This window comes from Musa acuminata, chromosome BXJ2-4, assembly GCF_036884655.1.
Source record: "Musa acuminata AAA Group cultivar baxijiao chromosome BXJ2-4, Cavendish_Baxijiao_AAA, whole genome shotgun sequence".
Taxonomy (NCBI): Eukaryota; Viridiplantae; Streptophyta; class Magnoliopsida; order Zingiberales; family Musaceae; genus Musa; species Musa acuminata.
In genome coordinates, this window is record NC_088341.1 from 15,840,781 (window position 1) to 15,862,249 (window position 21,469).

Genomic DNA, 21,469 nt, shown 5'->3' on the forward strand with positions numbered 1-21,469 from the left:
AGTGCAAATACTTCGAGTGCTTCAAAAGTATGAGCAAAAAACAAGCGAAGGCTAATAACCAACTCAATGCATTGAGTACAACCTCTAATGAGGTAAGCGAAGTCAAGTAATATTTACCTTTTTAACTCTTAAGAGAATGAGAAAAATCGAGTACATTAATTCTCTTATTTATCCAATAGAGGAGCTTTGTACATATTCAAAGATCATTCAAAGAAATTTAGTATAAGACAACAATTGTAAATCCTCACCGATAGTGATCGATTCTATCGAGAGTAGACTATCTGTTTCATTTTCTAACATAATGTCAGTCAAAAGCGGAAGTTATGCAAACCTGCCTGAATGTGACAACCAAGTAGAAGAAGAATCGATGGGCAAATTTTACAAAGGAAAGACCTCAAAATTTTTAGAGTCGGCAAGGTAATACTTGTTAAAGCTCCAATAGGCATTCAACCAGTTCAAGTGACGAGATGTTTAAGAGATTATGCATAACAAGAAATGTTTTTTTCTTCATCTGAAGGATCCGTAAGAACCAACAAAGATCAACACAACTCAACCGACCCCACAATAGAGATAGAGTTATTGGCGAGTTGAAGTAGCATAATAGATCAAAGTTTGCCTACTCATAATAACGACGATAAGCAGTTAAGAGCTACGAGTGCATTGCAACTAGAGTAGAAGATTGAATGTTCATCAAATTTGAGGATACATAGTATTCGCAAAGACTTCGATGATAACAATGAAGAAATAAGTGGGGGAGAATGTTCCAAACAAAGTTATAAACAAGGGGTTTGATATAATGCTCATCTATGTCGTGTCTTTTAATTTTATTCATTCTCTACACAACATATAGATGGCTTGTAGTAGACTTGACAGCCCTATTTTGATTGGCTTTTATAGTTGTTTCAGGCTTGTAAATGCATGTTATTGTGTAGTCATCAAGTAAAAGCAAATCTGCTAGGAACAAACCATCCAAACAGTCATTTTGGAGATTTTCTAGCTCTGTAGAGTAATGTAAAGTGTCAACCAATACAACACCCAAGAGCTACTTGGCTGGCACATGGTTGAATGGGCATTTAGGATAGTGTCTAAGACAGGTTCGTTGTCATATTCTAACAATATCATGTGGACACTTATGAGGACTTTTGATCGCAACGGGTCATCTTAGACCCTTTTTCACGTTCAGAGCTTGTGAAGTCTATATTTATAATTTGCATTGTCTATCAAATGCTTACGGAAATGACTACTTATGGATCCCGAGTTAAACACTTTCTCTAGCTTATCTTTTCTTTTGCAAATCCTTAACGAACCATAAAAAGTTTCAAAACTAACCCTTACGATCAAACACGTAAAAATATCATACGACTTAAACAAAACTAACTAAATTCATGACAAGTCAATAAGAAAGCGAGTAGAAGAGTTATGCTTCAATTTATTGTATCCATCTCCATTTAAATATTTACGCTTTGTTCGTAATTCTGAAAAAGTAAAAATAAGTAAAAAAATATGTGAAAATAAAATTTTAGGGCATAAAAAGGGTTTTCACAAGAGAGCCTGAAGGTGAAGTCAAAGAATTAATGTTAATGTTGCCAACTTCTTATATATCACAAGGTTGTAATTTAGAGGCTTGCTAATGCTATGATTCAATAAAACTGCATGAGATTTACCTTCATGGATGGCCAAATCAGTCTTTGTGCAGATCTAAACAATCTGTAACATGATTTACCCTAAAAGAAGACACAATAAGTGCAGACACAAAAAAGCTGGTAGATTAATCAGACTTCAAAGAAACAGCTGCTAGCAAAATATTTTTATATTGTTGAATCATAGAAGGTAGAGTTGACTAAGTTGGGGTTATTGCTAAAATCAATTAAATTCATTCATACTTTTTTTTTTCCATTGGGACTGAAACAAGGATCAAAATAATAATAATTTTCACTGCGACTTTGTTGCAACAGAGGCTTCAAGAAAGCAAAACTGAGATCTCTAGAGTTGAAGAATCGTAACTTGATGAAATGCCAAAACTGGTTATCACATATTAGCATATGTATCTTCTAAAGGATGATAAGCATGGCCTGTTCCAGCTGGTGACATCAGGCTAAGTATCTCAACAACATAAGCCATGGCACTCACAGCAGCCTTCAGTACCTCTTGTGAACAACCAGGTCTGACACTTGTTTTCACCTGCAGTCAAAGAAAAATCCACTAAAATTACTAATATATTTATTTTAATTAGTGTCACATAAGAAATCTTGCTCACTACTTCGATCATAGTGCACTAATATCAGCGATATGATCTGGTCACAAATATTTGAAGGAAGTTTGCTGGTGCTGCAAAGGGCAGGAGGGCAGTGAGTAGTTGCCAAGCCTCTCTCCTAATGATAGGAATGTCAATTGAGTGACTAAATGTAGTTCAGTCGAGTAAGGCTACCATTAACAAACTACCAGAGTGATTTGATTATTTGATATTTGTCTAAAATCATTCTGGAAAGTTGATCAGTATCATCATGGCAGCAAAGACAGCAAACACGGTCATTTAAGTATTGATTTTGTTTATTAGACGAGATATGCTGCACAAACCATATGAAGAACATCTAATGGAACATGAGTTATAAAAATAACTTATTCACTGTACCTTATCAAGGTAAGATTGCAACTTTTTCAACCTGCCCATATAATCATGATCCTCCACACACAGGCAGATGGTTTTGCTGTCAGAACCAGGTCCTTTATACTGAATTGGTCCTGGATTGGAGTAAAGATCATCCATCAAGTACTTTTCAGCATTTTGCACCAACAAACTGTGAACAAAAAAAGCCAGTGCTTAAAAAATGTCAAAGTACAGATTTGTCATCATTATTATCATATAATGATGAACTTCAGTAAGTAGCTCTCATCAATGTTAATTTTGTTGCAACCTACAACATAAATCAAAATCAAGTTTCAGCTGACGATACATTATTCTTTGTATTTGGAAAGATTTCTCTATGCACAATATGGCAAGGTGAAAATGATAAATGCTACATCTTCTACTTTCCTATCTGGTATCTGCCCCACAACAAACTTCAAAGCTCCATTTTTCTATGCAGATGTTACTCAATGCCTAGTGCAAGCATTTCTGTAGAACCTTTCTATTATTTGACACATTACTATAGTAGCAACAAAGTTGAAAGAAGTACGGGGATGGCCATGTCATTTTGATTATCATATACGTATAGATGAAAGATCATTAATTTGTTGTAAGGGTTTTAAATATCATTAATGTGCCATAAGACTACACATAATTCATACTTAACCCTTTGTTCTTCATAATACTACAATACTATGTTGATGTTGCATCAGACTCCCTTATATATTACCTTTGATTTTATCACTTTTACTAAGAACACTAACAGCAAATTGGAGTATTTACAAGGCTTGACATGAAAATAAGCCTCAACATTCTCTTTGAAGTTGGTTTTGCAGCTCTACCTTCCAACATACTAAACAGTCTAGAACTCAGATCACAACTTCCCCTTTTTTTACATTTTTTAGACATCTCCCATGATATATCCCTCAGTATCTAGAATATGATATGATTTGTCAGGATAGCATTACAAATACCACTATATAGATCAGGACTATATTTGAAATGTTGGAATAATCATGAGGTTAAATTTGTATGGAGACTCACTCTAAAACCTAAAACTGACAAACTCATTTTACTAACTAACATTAAAAAAAAAACAGTTTACCCATATGATTTTCCTTTTAAGTCCACTCCAACTGGATGGATTGATGGTTTTCCAATCAAGGGAGTTCCAAGACCACGCAACAACCTCCTTATAGTCATCATAGCCTGCCAATATATAAGAAAAGGTCAAAATCACCTCTATGGTATTGTTTCTTTAGCGTAAAATTTGCTGTTTGAAACAAAAGACCTGGGGGCAGAGCAGTATTAGCAATTACAGGGACAAAACCAAGGCTCTCAATAAACAATAAGCAAAGTAAGAAAGAAGTTCCCAATTAAGAGCATCATATGGAAGCTACATAGGAGAACGAATTTCCTTATAAAACACAAACCTGGAGCAGTTAATTTTAACAGAAAACAAGAGAGCAGTGATTTTTTATGCTTAATAAGGTTTCACAATTAATATAAATCAGGATTCAACCAATGATATGTTAAAAGGAAATCTTAAGCATTGAAATACATCAAAACTATAATAATGAGGTCAGCATTGTGAAGAGTTCACGATCATAAGCACCTGTTGGAAATACACTTATTAGGTCAGATGCTGGCACAAAACATCACCGCTAGAATTAATGTATGTCGTCTTGTTTAGCAAGTCTAACACCAGCAATAAATGGGCTACAAGAATTCTGAAAACTAGTTCTTTAAAACACATAAGTTATAACAGGACAACTACTAATGTTGAGGAACTATATATCAAACATACAGCAATTTGTCCTCTAATCAAATTGCAAAATACTTTGCAACTCTCATCATGAAAAAAATTGGTCATCATTGGTAATATCTTGTTCATACAATATGATAACAAGTGAAAATATGCTGTTCTCTGCATCTGGAAAACAATAAAGTTCATGTGAAAAACAATAAAATTCGTGCAGTATAAAAATTAATTCATGATGTAAACCTTTGATTATCTCTTTACAAACTAAATTAATCTACATATGCTACTTATGGTTTCAATTTCAAATACCTGTTGGACCGGTTCAAAGCAGGCTGAGAATAATTGGTCTAAACAGGGACTAGAATTACCATATAGTTTCTACTGATCAGTATTTATTTTTTTGATATTTTTATGATACTGGATGGAGCAGGTTGATAGACTGTCCAGTGTACAATTATCTGACAAGTTGTCAAATTGGTCTCAGAGCAGCATTTAAGACCTCGCTATTACTAATTATATAATTCCTGGCTTCTTCCTTCAAATAAATTCTTCACATTTGCTTGGGGCCTAATGAGATGTTCATGTCAATTCAAGATTGGGTAATAGAACAAAAGCTGGCCTGAGCCTGCCATGACCTCCTGGCAGGTCAACAACTCATTTCATGTATCCTACCCATGTAGATAACAGCTCGGGTAAAAAGATTTCAGGTCAGGGAATGATTTGCAGGTTAAGACAAATTTAACCTCAATTTCAAGTTAAGAAAAAAAGACAGAATCTGGGTTGGTTGGATCTTGCTATTAGCAAAACATATGCTTAGTGGGAGAGTCTGACCCTCCAACAGGCCAATTTCTTGATTTGATTCTAATGTATGATGCCAAGGGTCATCTTAAGAGTGTTGAGGTTTAGATATATTTGTGAGTTCATCAATGTAAAAGCATAACAGATGACATACCGTAAGTGGAGCACCACCACATCGCCACCTAGAAACATCGTTTTTAAGGTTTGTCACTGTAGCAATATAACCATTAAGCCCCGCAGCAAGAAGATGATAAGCACCATGACCAAGAGCCTACATTTAGATCAACCATCATGAATCTAATTAGTTGATTGTAAAACAGCATAAACTTGCCATCAACAAGCTAAAGAAGCCAACCCTTACATATGCGTAGTCACAATCAAAGTTGGAGGGAACTGATCCTCGTGCCTGGTATCCAAAGAAGTGGCAGATAGAATTGAACTTTTTACCTGTGTATGTACCATTTTTCTGTATATCACAAATATAACATTCAAAGAAAATATATCAGCTTCCAGCAGAAATAACTTTAAATCAAGAAAGACATCAATGACATATTAAGCACAGATTTTATTTCTGTATCATGTTTTCAACACAAATGATGTTTGAAGGTAATTTAGAAATTTTGGGGGTTTTTTTGCACTGGACACCCCCTATTTTCCATATTTGTCTAGATATCCCCACAAATGTTGGAATTGCTACTACACCCCTGCAAAACTTCAAATAAGTTACTGCTCCTGTCACTTCTAGGTAGTGCTCCATTACCCTCGAAAAGTATCATGGATAAAACCCAGGTCTAAGAAGCCTGTCTTTTAGATGCTCAAACCATCCCTACCTCTCTTGAATGGCAATATCATGGATGTCATCCACCCATGTCAGTACCTCCAGTCCTGCTGCCCCCTCGCCACCAGTGGCCTTACCATGCACAACTTGCCCTTCCCACCATAGCTTCACCATGGCCTCATCCTCGCTGGCTTTCAGTGAGCAGCATGCTCCCACTTGCAATGCCATTGATATCTGCCTATGCAGTTTGCACTCATCATAAGTAGCAACTTCATGTTCCCACCACCACACCTTTATTTATTGCAAGGTGAAGCATCATCTAATGCCCACTGCCAATGCATCCAATGCTGTGCCGGTATGCCCATAGTGATTTCACCTATAAAGAGTATGAAGGAGCTGCTTCTAGTCTTTTCCCCTCCCAAGGTCAACCCCTTTTGAACTAGGTGACAGAAGCTGACAAGAAAATATACATTACAACAGCTAACTTAGTGACTACACATCTCTAATTAAAAAGTTTGTACAGAACAAAATAAGTTCATAACTTTATCTTACTTGGCCCATCTCAGATCCAGCTTCTTATTTTGGTTGGACACATGGCTGCATCCATATACACCATCCAATAGCCAACAATCCAGTGGGGGACCATTTTTTGCAGCTACTTATCCAACAATAAGAGGTCTAGATATATCATGAGACCAATATTGAGCAAAATATTGGTCTCAAAATATTACATCTCTAATTAAAAAGTTTGTACAGAACAAAATAAGTTCATAACTTTATCTTACTTGGCCCATCTCAGATCCAGCTTCTTATTTTGGTCGGACACATGGCTGCATCCATATACACCATCCAATAGCCAACAATCCAGTGGGGGACCATTTTTTGCAGCTACTTATCCAACAATAAGAGGTCTAGATATATCATGAGACCAATATTGAGCAAAATATTATGAACCCAACGCATGAGGTTTTGGCCAAAGCAAGGTATGGGGAGGTTCAAAGTATGAAGCCTTATCCCTATAAGAGGTTATTTCCATACCGAATCTCAATCACTTAGGTCTCAAAGGAGCAAACTTACTATTGAATCAAGCACGGATCAAAATATCATCTGTACTAACTTATATGAACTGGTTTTCACTTTGTTTGGTTCAGTATGAATTGAACCATTTAGTAAGCTCATCTTACAAGGAAGTAAATAGATTAGTGGTAAGCTTATAATTGACTTCTATCATAGGTGTCTTTTCTTCATATTCTTCTCTATTTCTCTATCTCTCAGGCTCTCACTCCCTTCCTCCACCTCCTCCACGCTAAGCTGCCTCCTCTTTTTCACCATTTCACTGCCACCTCCTCCTCGCAGCTTTGTAGATGTCGCCTCTTCATTCTCAATAGATCACTCATGCCTCCTACTAGTGCACATCCTCTCTCTCTCTCTCTCTCTCTCTCTCTCTCTATACACACTGGGTGGTACCAAATGGTATCAATCCATATGAAACATTGACAATTAAAAATTGGGTCTCTATGAGCCACTAAAAGCCTAGTGTATTGGTTCGGTCGCTGATCTGTATCAAGAAATATATAAATAATAATAATTTGATAGTTGTGCTAGTAGAACCTGAATTACATTTATATCATTGAGCTAACATGTTTTGTAATTAATTGAGTTATAAATTCATTACCATATATGATCTTTTAATGAGATAAAATGCAATAATATGTTATTGTCTTCTAAGACAATATTATGATCATGATACATGACATAGATGATACAAATTCAAAGACATTCAAAACCATCCAAAACAATAAAAAAATATTGAAAGATTTTTTTTATTGGCCTACCATTAAACCAAGCATATTGATACACGATACAATATGGTGTCAATACTATACCATTGTGCTTGATATACATAATGCTAAAACTTCTGGGCAAATAAATCAATAAAGAATTGATAACACATAATCAAGGTTTACTACAGACAGATTAAACACTTAAAACACGTAAATAGTTTTCAAATTTCAACTTACAGTCTGTATCTCCATCTCTGTTTCCACCAATTGAGCTAACAATTTCTCTGTTTCAATCTGTCAGGAGAAGAATTTAATTTCACTCATTCTCATGGAGGCACTCGAATATCAAACAATTTGAATGAAACATGTACTACATCAGTTTTATACCTGAGACAATTGTGCTGATTGATCAGATTCAGGAGAAAGAAGAAGCTGCATCATGGGAACAGAATTAAATAAATAACTTTAGTTCAAAATCAAGTTCATTGAGAAAACATTGGTATAAGAGTCAACATTAGACAGAACTTCTTCAGTCCTGAAAACATGTTAACACAAAAAATGAATCCAAAGAAAATACAGAATGGCAAAATGAGGCATTGCATGCTGTAACTTTAGTATTTAAACAAATATTACATAAATGGATGGTAAAGAACCACACCCAGTGTTTTATCCTCATTCGAGAAGCTCTAATTGGATGTCACGTTTGAACAAGCCTCAGAGAGTAACATGAAGTATAATTTTACACGATAGTGTGAACAAGTAATGTTAAATCTCATTAACATAAATAAAGGCCATTATGGAGGCTGTAATGGGAAAATCAGTATACCTGCTTCTTTATAAATGGCGGCATAGACTCGAACAAAGCAGAGGCCCAAGGAGACAACTGTCCTGAAATGCTCTCAGTCGAAACACCATTCTTCAGAAGAACATGTATTTCCTTGAAAGATGAAAGATCCAAGCTCAAGCTCATTTTATTCCCAAAATAACAAAAACATAAAAATATATAACCATTATTCTCATTATGATGCAGTTAGTACCTGCAGTAGGGCATATACTTCAGGTATACTTTCAACGAGTCCCTCAGGTAAAAGAATCACACCATGATATTTTCCTATAAAAACAAGATTCTGTCCCTTAAGATGATTTGCATCATGACATATATTTTCATAGAAATGATAAAGAATAAATATATTTTGAATAAAAGCATCTCATTTTGATCTTTGCCTGGGGAAACATTCCAGTATGTAGAAAAAAATGTCTACAAATCTCTTACACTGACCAATATCAAATATAGCTTCCATATGAATTTAGATCTCTTAAAGTAAAAATACTTCTCAAAAGTGCAAAAGATTGGAAACATTTGAACAAGTTGCATTAACATGCATGCGTACTTAATCAGCCAAGAACTCTAATAAAAGATTAAAAATAATTACTGTGGAATGTAGTTCAATATCATGATAAATTTTTAACAGTACTGGTAGAAGGTAATGGCCAAAAAAGTGATCAATTCCAATTCAAACAAGCATAATAATGGTATGAGTTTTATGTAAGGCAAAAAGGCCTGCCACAGAAGATGGAGATCTTCCCACATCATGGAAATGGCAACTCAAGAAGTTGATTAGAAAGAAAAGGTTGGTCTCCTCCAAACTCCAATATCGAAAAAGCTAAAAAAGCACTTGATATGCTGCTATTCTTATGATACTTTTAGAAGAATGATATGATTTTCTTGCATGCACTAACTCATCCACCACATTATATGGAAAGAGCAAGTTCCTTGACTATATATCATGGATTATTGGTTGATAATGAAATTCCATCACTACTACATTGTCGGAAATCAATGCTATGTAATAAATGCTGCATTCTCTTTTCATTTTAAGAAATTTGGAATCACAATGTTCGATGTGCATGGAGAGAAATTACCTTTTTCTGCCCGTGATTGAACTGCATTGCAAATTCGTTTTGTTATGTCATGAAGAGTAAGCTTTGAAGAAGCAACTTCCTCTCCAAGAATAACCTAACCATATGTTTCCAGAGCAACAAGTTACCAGCAATGCTGTGAAGACAAAATACCAATGTGCAAATCCAGATAAGCATACCATATTTGGATGAGACTGAAGAGAACATTCCAAAGTAACATGAGATGCGCTCCTTCCCATAAGCCGAATAAAATAGTAATACTGAGAAACATACAGATGGATTTAGCAATCCCTTAAACTTTTCGCTCTGCTTTACTTGGTATAATTCAACAACAAAAACAATATGATAGCTTTATTTATAAGCATTCATATGTGCCAAATACTTATGCATGGTCTAGAAATGTCAATATATAGGACAAATATTGATGTAAGAAATGTTGCTCCTTTACCACTTGGGTAACCAAGCTTGGAGTCATGGAAACAAATTCTCTACTTTCAGGAGTAAGCTTGTGCACATTGACATTTTAAGATCTTGTATCGGAAAGAGCCTTATGCAGTACGCAGTCTACATTGGCCAAAGATATGTCTACTCTAGGTGCATAGGTATCTTCTAATTCTATGATTATGATACCCTTATTGGAGGCGAATTTTGTGTTGAATACCAAGTTGCTTGTTTAGTGCTATTTTCTTATAACATTTTTCCCTGCTTGCAAACTTAAGAATTTAAGCATCCAAAAATGGATGTCCAAGTTAAATATATAGATTACAGTGCTTTTAACATTTAATTAAGATAAACAAAGTAGAATCAAGTCAGAAGCCAATTTTTTAATAATAATTGCAATCAAACAAAAACAATAATTATGAAGAGAACTATCACAGACACTTTTCATTAAGAATAACAATCAAACAAAATGTTATTGTTTTTGTCAAAAACAATAATTATATAGAGAATTATCACTAAATATAGAGGAGCTCTCCATTTCTGGTATGTTGTACTCATGGACAAACATTCGATAACACATGTGCCGTAAAAGAGCTTATGTAATCATAAGTCCAACTGGAGCTTTTGTTGATATGATGGAAATTATCATGATACATTCGTATCATACTTAGGAATCCTATTCATAGAATCAAGCTCACACTAATGAGTAGCGTCAAGACTATCCCTTGTAACTTAAGCCATTGTGGATCTTGCCTTTTCCATTGCTACTACTCATTTATGCACCAACCACAGCAAAATGAATTGCTTCCATGATTAATATTCTAAGGGGCAATGGGCCAAAACTGTGCCAGTAGTTTGGTGAGGTCATACGATGGCCATGGTCAAAGGATTGTCAGAAAAGGAAGGAGATTGGAGCACATAAAATCCATGTGCTGAGGAGAGAGAAAAAGTGATTGGTAATTGAAAAGGCAGAAGTATATAAATGAAAATTGCAACCTTTGACCAATATGCAACCAGAACAAGATTACAAATACATGTCGGGCTGGTACATGTCAAACATTATTTTATCAATCCGATCAAAAATCGGTAACAAACCATATAGGTCGGTACCAGCCAGCATTTAATTTTCCCTTTCATGGTGATATTGTATGGTACAAACCAATATATCACACGGTGTACAAGTATCATATGAATCCAATCAGTATTAATATGAGATTTAAGTCATTGAATCAAAACTTCAAAATTTTCACCTATTTTGTACAAGGTATAGAAAACCAGTTGTGCTAGTCCATGTCGATTGGTATTTACTGGTCCAACCAAAAACTAGAACACGATCCAAATGATTTATCCCGTTGTTGGTTCAGAGATGGGGTTACATGGTGATAAGTCTACAACCTGGTACCACTATCATTTTTCTTGCAGTTATCTTGCTTCTTCTTCCATTTTCTTTAATCTTTCCTGAGTTGTTTTTCCACATAGTCCTAAACCCTTTCTTTCTCTCACTCTCTCTCCCTTCCTTCTAAGCCTCTTCCTTCTCCTCCCTGTCACCTTGTCCTGGCCAATTTACCGCCTAACTGCCGCCATCCCACTACATCAATGCCTCGCCCTCATTTGACCTGTTGCCTCACTGTCGTGGATCCACTGCCTCATTGCTGCCATCCTGCTGGATTGTTGTTACCGTGCCACCGGATCATCACTTCCTCCTTCGCCTTTTGTAGACCCCCTCCTCCTCTACTTCTCTTCTTTCCACTCCTCTTCTCCTATCATCTTCCTCTTCTCCTCCCTTCTCTCCCTCTTTCTCTTTGGTTGGCGTTGATCAGTATTGTTAGTGTATGGTGTACCATGTGTTGATATGCTTTTATGTACCAGACCTATATCGGTCCAACCTGGTATCGAGGTTTTAAATTTGGATTTTGTAATCATTTTAGCTATGGGATGGTATATGAATTTGTATGCCATGTGGGGTACCCAATATGGCCCATTCATATGTAGTCATTGAAGCACAAACTTGAGTTGAGTATATGACAATAAGGCCAGCCATCTAATGTTTTATGCAATTAATGAATATGCCTTTTGTTAACTTTTACAAAATTTATAAGACTAGTGAAACAAAAAGGCAAAGAGCATGCAACTCGAGGAAGGTGGTCTAGGGAGGGTCAACATATGTAGACTTACCTTGTGTAGTTTATGAATAAAAAAGAAACAAATGCCCAAAAAAATGAGTATAAAAGAACCTTCAGGAGTAATTAGTTTCTTAGATTGCAATACATTTTCCAATATAAAACAATAAAATTGGATCTGTAGAGACTTACGTCAACCAAAAACAATTTGTTTGAACATGCTTAAAAGAACTTAGTGCATTGGTTAGGGAAATTAAGATGACTCCAAAAAATTAAATGGACAAAATTAACATGGTGTATCCCAAGCTAGCTGGAAATAAAAGCTAGTTACTCTTTGTTGCTTCATGAAGCCCCTAAATCACAATGTTTTCAGATGCAAGTACGAGGTGTTTGCCAAAGTTAAAAAGATCATAGATGGTAGATACTATACAAAATCATGCCAAGATTGTTTCTACTATTTACAAGTTACTTAATAAGCACCAATATGTGTGGTTCTGCTTTGGACTCATACAATAAATGAAAAGTTCATACATAATCCTTACAGTCAAGAAAGGATTAAGTATTCTTGTCATAATTTGATAGGTTATTTCTGTGGAAGTTGTTTAGCTTAAATATGTCAACCAGATTGATGAATTTACTTTACACAGTCAAAAGATAATAGACTTCACAAGACTGGTTTTGTAACCAGGAAAAACAATGAAATGATGTGCAATAAAAGCTTCACATGAATCACAGAATGATTTGAGTGATTAATTTCTGACTGAATCATCTGAACCTCATGCTAATTAATAACCTTCAAAACTCTCCCAATTCTAGGTATAGATGTGATTTAGCACATGCAAAGCAACTAGTTAATTAAAATTTAAGCTATGTAAAACATAAATACCAAAATAGAACAAATCTATCATCCATTTTGTTTAGTTACTTAATTTCTTCTTTTCTGCAAAAAGGGACCAAAATCACCATGCAAGCAAAGAAGATAAGGTAATCACTCAGTCCTACCATTTTAAGACTTGACAATTTAGAAAAAGATAGTTGATGAGGGTTGGATCCTGGTTGATCCTTGTGTTCCTTTTGAATCTGCAAGGCTAAGTTTACATATATACATATGTACATCCACAAGTATATATATATATATATATATATATATATATATATATAAAATATATATATATATGTATGTATGTATGTATATATACATATGTATATATCCATACATACATACATATATACATAGTTGATGAGGATTGGATCTGGTTGATCCTTGTGTTCCTTTTGAATCTGCAAGGCTAAGTTTACATATATACATATGTACATCCACAAGTGCATATATATATATATATATATGTATGTATGTATGTATGTATGTATGTATATATACATACGTATATATCCATGTATATGTATGTATGTATGGATATATACATATGTATATATACATACATACATATATGTATGTATATACGAGGTTCGCTGTACCATACCATACCGACATTTCGACCCGGGCTCGGTACAGTACGGTACCGGTGTACCGGGCAGTACATCAGGGCGTACCGAGCGGTATGCCCTGGTGTACCGAATAATTTTTTATTTTTCATACTGTAGCAGTGCTACAATATATTACTGTACAACTGTAGCAGTGCTACAGTATAGTACCGTAGCATTGTAGCGGTACCGGGCGGTCCACGTATCGATAACCTGTCAGACCAGTACATACCGCCCGGTACGGGAGGTACACTTCGGTACGACAGACCTTGTGTGTATATATATATATATATGTATGTATATATGTATGTATGTATGTATATATGTATGTATGTATATATATATATATATGCTTGTGGATATACGCATATTACAAGTGCTGATGGCTGATCAGGACAGTCTTGACATCTATTCAAATGGACCTATTTCATAGAATCATATGAAACTTACCCACTATCAATACCCTTTTCCAACTAATACTCAATTTAAATTTCAAATAATGTAATTTGTACCTTCTCAGCAGAAAGGGCATCTGTGCATATGTTACTGATGAGTTGAGAGTTCACCTAAGCAAAAGAACCAGCTAAACTATGAAAATGATTTTCTTATTTTTAATAAAATGAAGAAATGCAACATAAGTAAATTAAGGTACTGTATAATGTATATCAAAGATAATGATGGTTCTAGGAGTTCACAGCTTTCTGTGCTTACTAACAGATGTCTGTGAGAATTAACAGCAAAAATTTAAAAGTCAAACTTTGGAAGTTCAAAGCAGGAATATAAATTAAGTCATTGCATGAATCTCAAGAAATAGATCATATATTACGGTCTATGACAAGATTTTTCACTTGCTGAGCAGTTTATTAGCACCAGATTTAAGAATACTGGCAAAAGTTAGACATCATCAATGTATCTGTTAGCAAAATGGATCTCTCACATGATGCTGAACCCACATTCCATGTCATGTCAGTGCTTTTTAATGGGCCATGAGTTGTTCATATTCAAAAGATTGGAGCCCAGAAAGTATATGCAATCTATTGATGTAGAAAATCAAGAAGTAGACTGCATGTCTGTTATGTTTTCTTCAAATAGTTCTTTCCAAGGGACAAGATGATCTCTCCTGATACACAGAGTGAGATGGCTCTTCAGATTGATTTTTTTGTCACCCTATACCATAAACCTTCCCAATCATATACTGATACTTCAAATCATAAGCTATGTCATAATTTTATGCATCATAGATCATACAATAACTCCAGACTATTTTTGCATACATAATTACCATATGTACCAATTACATATTAAAGTTCCTATATTTTCTTAAGATATCTGATTCATAAGTCTAAGCATGATTCGTCTAATTGGTTCATACCGGTACTGACCAATTGTTGGTACGATACGTGTCAAACTGTACCGAGCCATACCAAACATATCAACATATAGTACATAAGGACATACCAATGTACCACCCATACCAGTCCCTTGTCAAATCGGCACGTAACCACCCGAACTGAGCGGTATGCTGCGGTATGGCGAACCTTGATTCTAAGTACTTTTTCATTGAGCTTTTCTTGTTAAATTCAACCTATTATATATTAGTTACATATAAGGATGGTGTTCAATCCGATAATAATATTATTTAACTAATCTTACTAGTTAGTACTGCATTATATTGAATAAATATGCATCACATTTCTTTTATCCTACTTTGACAATCTTGAGTCTTAGTTTCTCTTAGTAGTTTCAGAGCAATTTCTAATATAAGATGCTTGTGTAATTTCTTGTACAATAGAAGTTGCAACTTGTTACTATATTTTAGAATATGATGCTTCTTTCAAAAGTTCTATGGCGTTTGCGGGAACAGGTTATATTCTCTAATGGACCTTCAAGGCCAGATCATTGTAGCAGGCTGTAGGGCTAAACAGCTTCATTCAGTTCTACAGACAGAAAGATGGACCATTCTTAAAGGATTGAAGTTAGCTCACTAGAGAGGTGCCCGCCCCATTTTGGCCAGATCTGACCACCTGCAGGCGATTCACCTTTTGGAAACATGCTTAATATGTGAAACGTGATCATAATATTGAGGCCCACACCCTTGCTGACTATGCCTGACAGCAGGGTTCTTATGTTTGGAGTGGTGACCTACCCGATTACTGTTCCTTAACATTTTGTTGTTTGTTTTAAAAAAAAATTTGTAACTAATTTTTTTACTGGCAACCGAATTTTTTCTTATTGATGAACAAAAGAATAAGAGATTGCAACTTTGCATACACAATTTTGTATATGGTTGGAGGTTACTAAATCATCAAAAGAAAAAGAAATCTTTTACAAATATTTCAGTTATTACATGTATAATATTTAATAAGGCAGTTAGCATATGGTGGCGACACAATATGCTAATTTTGTTTGACATCTAGTGGTTGCTTTTCTTCATTCCAAATTTAAGGATAAAGAGAAAAAACTGAAGAAAAAAAAAAGTGGACATTAAATACCTTGCAGATTGTGTCAAATCCGACATTAGCTTCAACAAACTGGTTCTGAAGATCCCCATAGAAGGTAACAGGAACACCAACAACCTACAAACCCAAGATTTATCATTCTTCTATCGCATATAAAGACTATGACCTTAGGTGGAGTTCACTACTCAATAAAAACTTCAAATACCCAAATTTAAGACAATATTTGTCGTTTCTGTTGGAAAAAAATAGCCATATAAGGATTGGACCAGTCACGGGGAAAAATGGTTCACTGTTGTGTTGGAACTTGTTAAGAGAAATAATTCAATAAATTATATGAATTACAGATTAAGAATTAACATTAGCTACAGGAATTGCCAAAAACCTTTGTCAAACATTTTGCTTCTGCAAATGTCTCAGCAAGTTGAGCTGCATCAGTATTGGATGTGACACCTTCATGAAGAAAGAATACATGAACTATCACTCTAGATAATGCTGAAAAGCTTGTCTATTTAGGATTAAAATCAAGGCAAATACCTCCAATAACAACAAGTCCATTAAGATCTAGTGTTTGGCATGCATTTAGTGCAGAGTTCACCTGTTCCTTTGATGTGATTTGATCCTTTGTCCTTCCCAGCATATCATAACCCCCTAGATAATAAATTTCGTAATGATTAGGTAGTTCAGATTTTATTTCTGCAAGTGCCAACCATACCAATTTGTGTTAAGCATTCAATATTGCCAGATCTCATTTCTTCTGGTCCAAAGACAAAATTTTGCACTTAACAACTCAAAATATATAGAGGAGACATCAACATTCATGAAATCACAAGTACATTATTTACAAAGGCTTTAGTTTGCTAGGGCAGAGATATTTTGCCAGGCAATTTATGTAAAGAAATTAACATCAGAAACAATGACTTAACCTGATGGATCGATCTCAATTTATTTGGTAATTTTCATCCTTGGATTAAAAGTCATTTATGTAAACAACACATTCTTGTCAGCAATCATGACTGTCATCTACCCAATGCATATGGGTCAATCTCAGTTTATCCGGTACTTCTCATCAATGGAGTAGAATAAACAATTTTAGAAACTTGTTTCTTGGGAAAAACTTCCAACTGTTGGTTTCTTGACATTTTAAACTAATACGGATGGTATGGAGCATATGCTTTTAATATGCATGGCCCAAAATGCAACATGTCGTTACAAAATCACATTGTGCTATGAAGCATACGGCCATACACTAATAATATTTATGGACCAAAATGCAACATGTTGATGCATATGACTCTTAAACTACTAAATATTCTAATATTGTAATTCATTGATTAAAATAAACACTCAAGCAAGTGCATCATGTGAGGGTGCTAGGGCATTGTAAAACCAGAAGAATTAGCTTATTTCCAGATAAACCAGTAAGAAATTTTTGGTCTGCATTTTCCAAAAGATGATTAAATTCCCTATTGTGGAAGTATATAGCTTTAACAACAACTTAAATTGCTAATGCATGGCTAAAAAAATTGACAATTTATAGCATTCAAACCACAGCTGGTGCCAGGTGACAAGAAAGTCATAGAGCAAGTGATTCCAGAAATGAACAAATAAAATGCCCATAGGTTTAGCAAAAGACAACTAATATAAACCTTGATTACGATAAGCAGCGACGATATCATCCGAGATCACTAATGTTTTTTGCACAAATAATCCTTCGGTTCCTCCTATTTTAACAAAGCAAAGAAATTGTCAATTATCAAAAAGCCTTATGCAATAATTTGCCTAACCAACATGTCACCAGATAAAAGAAGTTTCAAAGAAATACCTTCTAAAAATAATCCACTGGATAGAAAGTTAAAACAGTGAACTATAAAATAAACTCTTTGCCCATTATATATCAGATATATGGTGAGTGCATACGCACCGCAAAACCCTAGCAAGGTACTTTTTGGGTTGTGTAACTTCATAGCATCATAAAGTCCACAAATAATGTTATGCCCTCCAGGTGATTGGCGGCCACAAAAGACTACCCCAACCCTGTATAAGACCATTACCAGAATAACATTGTGGCTTCAGTACTGGCATAGAAAGACAATTGTGTAGCTGAGTGATTTAGAACTTCACATATGAAAAAGATAGACGAACTTATGGAAGTCATTCACAGTGCATAATGGATGAAGAAAAGAAGCAAGCAGATAGCATCTCATGATGCACGACATGTGAAGTAGAACTGTAGAAGCATGTTTAATAGGGAGGATGTAACATTATGTCTTTTTTCTTTCTGGTATTAAACTGATCACTACTAGAAATTTAAATTATCTCGGACATTTTCATGATCATCGTTGTCATCAAGCCTTTGTTGAAATGTGGTAATCAAGGAGGAAGCCCGATTTGGAGGATCAAACGAATGGCTAGGGATTTAATGCACCAAAATCTTAATTTAAGATAACCCATCTAGGAGTTTAGTTAAAATATGTCAAATAACCATCTCTCGTTTTCTTTGCTAAGAGATAACAAATCATGATTAGCGACCAAACAACACAAAAACAGAGGCCTGAATTACTTGAGCTAGTCAGCTGCGCAAGGATAATTTAGCCCATTGATTTCTTCTAAGATCAACCAGACGTCGGCTAGAACCGTCAGAACCAAGCAAATCTATCACCAAAGTCGTGCCATGTTTTGGAAACCCTTTTCTTGAGCAAGATTTAACCGAAAACATACAGCTGATCGGAAAAATTCTGAAGATGGCCAAATGCGCCATGTGTGTTTTCTTGTTTATGACATTGAACGAGAAGGCAAAATGACCAGGCAAGAGAAAAAGATCGGACAGATTCAACGCATAAGCTGACTGAGGCCGTGTAACCCTGAAGGAGAGGATAGTGCTCGTTCGAATCGATACCTTCGCCGGCCCTTTGGGCGGCTTGGCGGAGTGCCGCAGTTTGGCAATCCCCTTCAGGGAAACGAATCTGGAAGGGGAAGAAGGCTCGAAGCCTGCCATTCTCAACATTGGGCTGTGCCTCCTCTCCGCCGACCAGAAACCACATCCCTTGCCTCTGCAGGGCAGAGAAGGGGGGGAACTCTTCCCGCCGAATTGGCACCAAACCCATCCCAAATTGGTAAATATGTGACAACGGTGTCCATATTTTTTCCCCATAAATCCTCAAGTATTAAGATCATTTACATGCACTCTCTCATTAAAACTATTTACGAATATGGTTAGTTCGAATGAAAAATACAAAAATATAAAATAATAAACCCTCCTTAAAAAAATTTATTTTTAAAATAATTTATACTAAATATGAGATTCAAAGTCTTTATAAATTAAGTTAGTTAATCCTTAAATGTTTGCTATCTTAGTTGTTGACAACTCTAAAAATATATTATTAATAATTAAAATTATAGCTTCGATATAACTAAATCGATATGGTATTACTCCATAGGATAAATAATGCAATCTAATTAATGTAATTTTTAATTTATTAGGATCATATATTGGTGTGGTGAGATTTTCTTTTGGTAGACACCTGAAGTTGATTTTTAATTTAGTATCATTGTTCTAAAATTTAAAATTTAGAATAAATTAAAAATATAAATTTTAAAAATTTTAACATTTTAAATTTAAAAATTTTAAATGTAAATTTTAGAATACCATCGTTTATCATTAAATTTAAAATTTATAAAATAATTTGATAAAATTATAAATAATATTAAACATAAATCATACCATATTTTATATATTATTATATGAATAAAGAAACAACCAATATTGTCGTATGACTAACATTACAGTATCAATATAATCGACACCATGGCATCATATGATTGATATGTGATTAACACATCATGATTATGATTAAATATGTGATTAACATTCCCCGTCATCGATATTGATCGTCCGAGTAATAGTATTGAAAGCTCAATATAAAAGGGCTCATCATGTATCATGAGATCACTCTCTAAATATATTACACAACATAAGATGAATTATCCAAATCTAAGACTAATTTAAATATTAGAATGATATTTTTAAAGAATTATTAAATATAATTTTATAAGGTTCAGCACAATCAGAATCAGGCAAGTGGGGTGTTGATTAAAATCGACATAATATTAGCATAAAATAATTTTTTTGATTTACTCTCAATCAACATTCAACTGGAACAATCAAATACTTGCTTAATATATATTAATTTAAACTCTTGAATAGATCAGGCTAAAATATTCTGTATTATAACTTATACAACTTAAGAGAGAGAGAGAGAGAGAGAGAGAGAAAGAGAGGAAGAGTCATCACCTGAGTGGTGGCTGTTGATCTTGGACGCCATTAGGAGGGGGTTTCTCCAGTGAGCTGACGAAGTGCACCAAAGGTTGGCCATAAGTTAGAGGAAAGGAACGTTTGATGGATTCAGCATCCAACGGATCTGGAACAGTAGTCGCATCACCAAACTCTACTTGGACATGAGATCCCTGTCATTGAATTGTCCATCTCAGTAACTTTGCCATCCCTCGGTTAGAGAGAGAGAGAGAGAGATATATATATATATATATATATATCTGACGACAGTGGCTGACACAACACATGCGATGCATGCGTTTGTGTGCCTGTTGACGAAGCTTCAACACCACTAAATGGTCACCTCACTGCACTGCCTTCAACTCCCTTGTTTCCACTGAACGCTGACCAAGAGAGAGAGAGAGAGACAGAGCGAAGGAGTACCTGCAAGCAAGGGGGAAGTTGTGGAACGTAGAGGCTTCGCTGCTTCTGAAGAGTAGAGAACTCGATGCCAGCTCCAAACTCCATCTGCTCCTGCGACAACGAAGAAGAAAGAGAACTGCCGTGGCGAGTGGGAGAAGGTAAGCGAGTGTCACGTTCAGATCATCGCCGTGAGGTTTAATTCTCATCCACCAATGAGGTGGGTCGAGATCCGGCGACTGCGCTCGCGCGAATCGCACGCATCTCGTAGACTGCTTCCTTTCAATATTGGACATAAAATAAGAATTATATTCACTTGTTCTTATTTTTCACCACACACGTAATTTTTCGATGGTTGATCAATTTGTAAATATATACAATATAATTCTTCTCGAATCTTCAAATAATGGATTCATTGGGGTAGAATTATCAAATTGCATTTTGATGAATAAGAAAATATCTTTTTTGATATATGAAAAAAATATGCATATACTAGTCGATTCCTTATGTTGGATAAGCTATTTTGTTGGATTAAGAAATTTATTTTAAAATTATTTAAATTTTAATTTACTTGTTATAAAAGTTTTTATTTTTCATTAGTTTTGA

General features: G+C 35.0%; 1 protein-coding gene across 2 annotated transcripts; it reads right to left on the reverse strand.

The window, feature by feature from the left end:
* Positions 1–1,746: 1,746 nt before the first annotated feature.
* On the reverse strand, positions 1,747–21,019 carry LOC135583362 (pyrophosphate--fructose 6-phosphate 1-phosphotransferase subunit alpha-like). 2 transcript variants are annotated; one of them, XM_065102126.1, is made up of 19 exons: positions 20,888–21,019; positions 20,465–20,637; positions 18,095–18,207; positions 17,820–17,894; positions 16,708–16,821; positions 16,556–16,623; positions 16,207–16,290; positions 14,227–14,280; positions 9,848–9,928; positions 9,672–9,765; positions 8,786–8,859; positions 8,575–8,685; positions 8,136–8,180; positions 7,986–8,042; positions 5,548–5,652; positions 5,341–5,457; positions 3,732–3,835; positions 2,633–2,798; positions 1,747–2,181 (listed from the first exon to the last, which is right to left on the reverse strand). In XM_065102126.1, exons 1-19 carry the CDS (start codon positions 20,969–20,971, stop codon positions 2,029–2,031), a joined length of 1,872 nt encoding a protein of 623 aa, XP_064958198.1. In that variant the 5' UTR covers positions 20,972–21,019; the 3' UTR covers positions 1,747–2,028. The 2 variants fall into 2 exon arrangements, with proteins under 2 accessions (XP_064958198.1, XP_064958199.1); XM_065102127.1 differs by lacking the exons at positions 20,465–20,637; positions 20,888–21,019 and adding an exon at positions 19,070–19,199 and having other exon boundaries at positions 1,878–2,181.
* Positions 21,020–21,469: the final 450 nt, after the last annotated feature.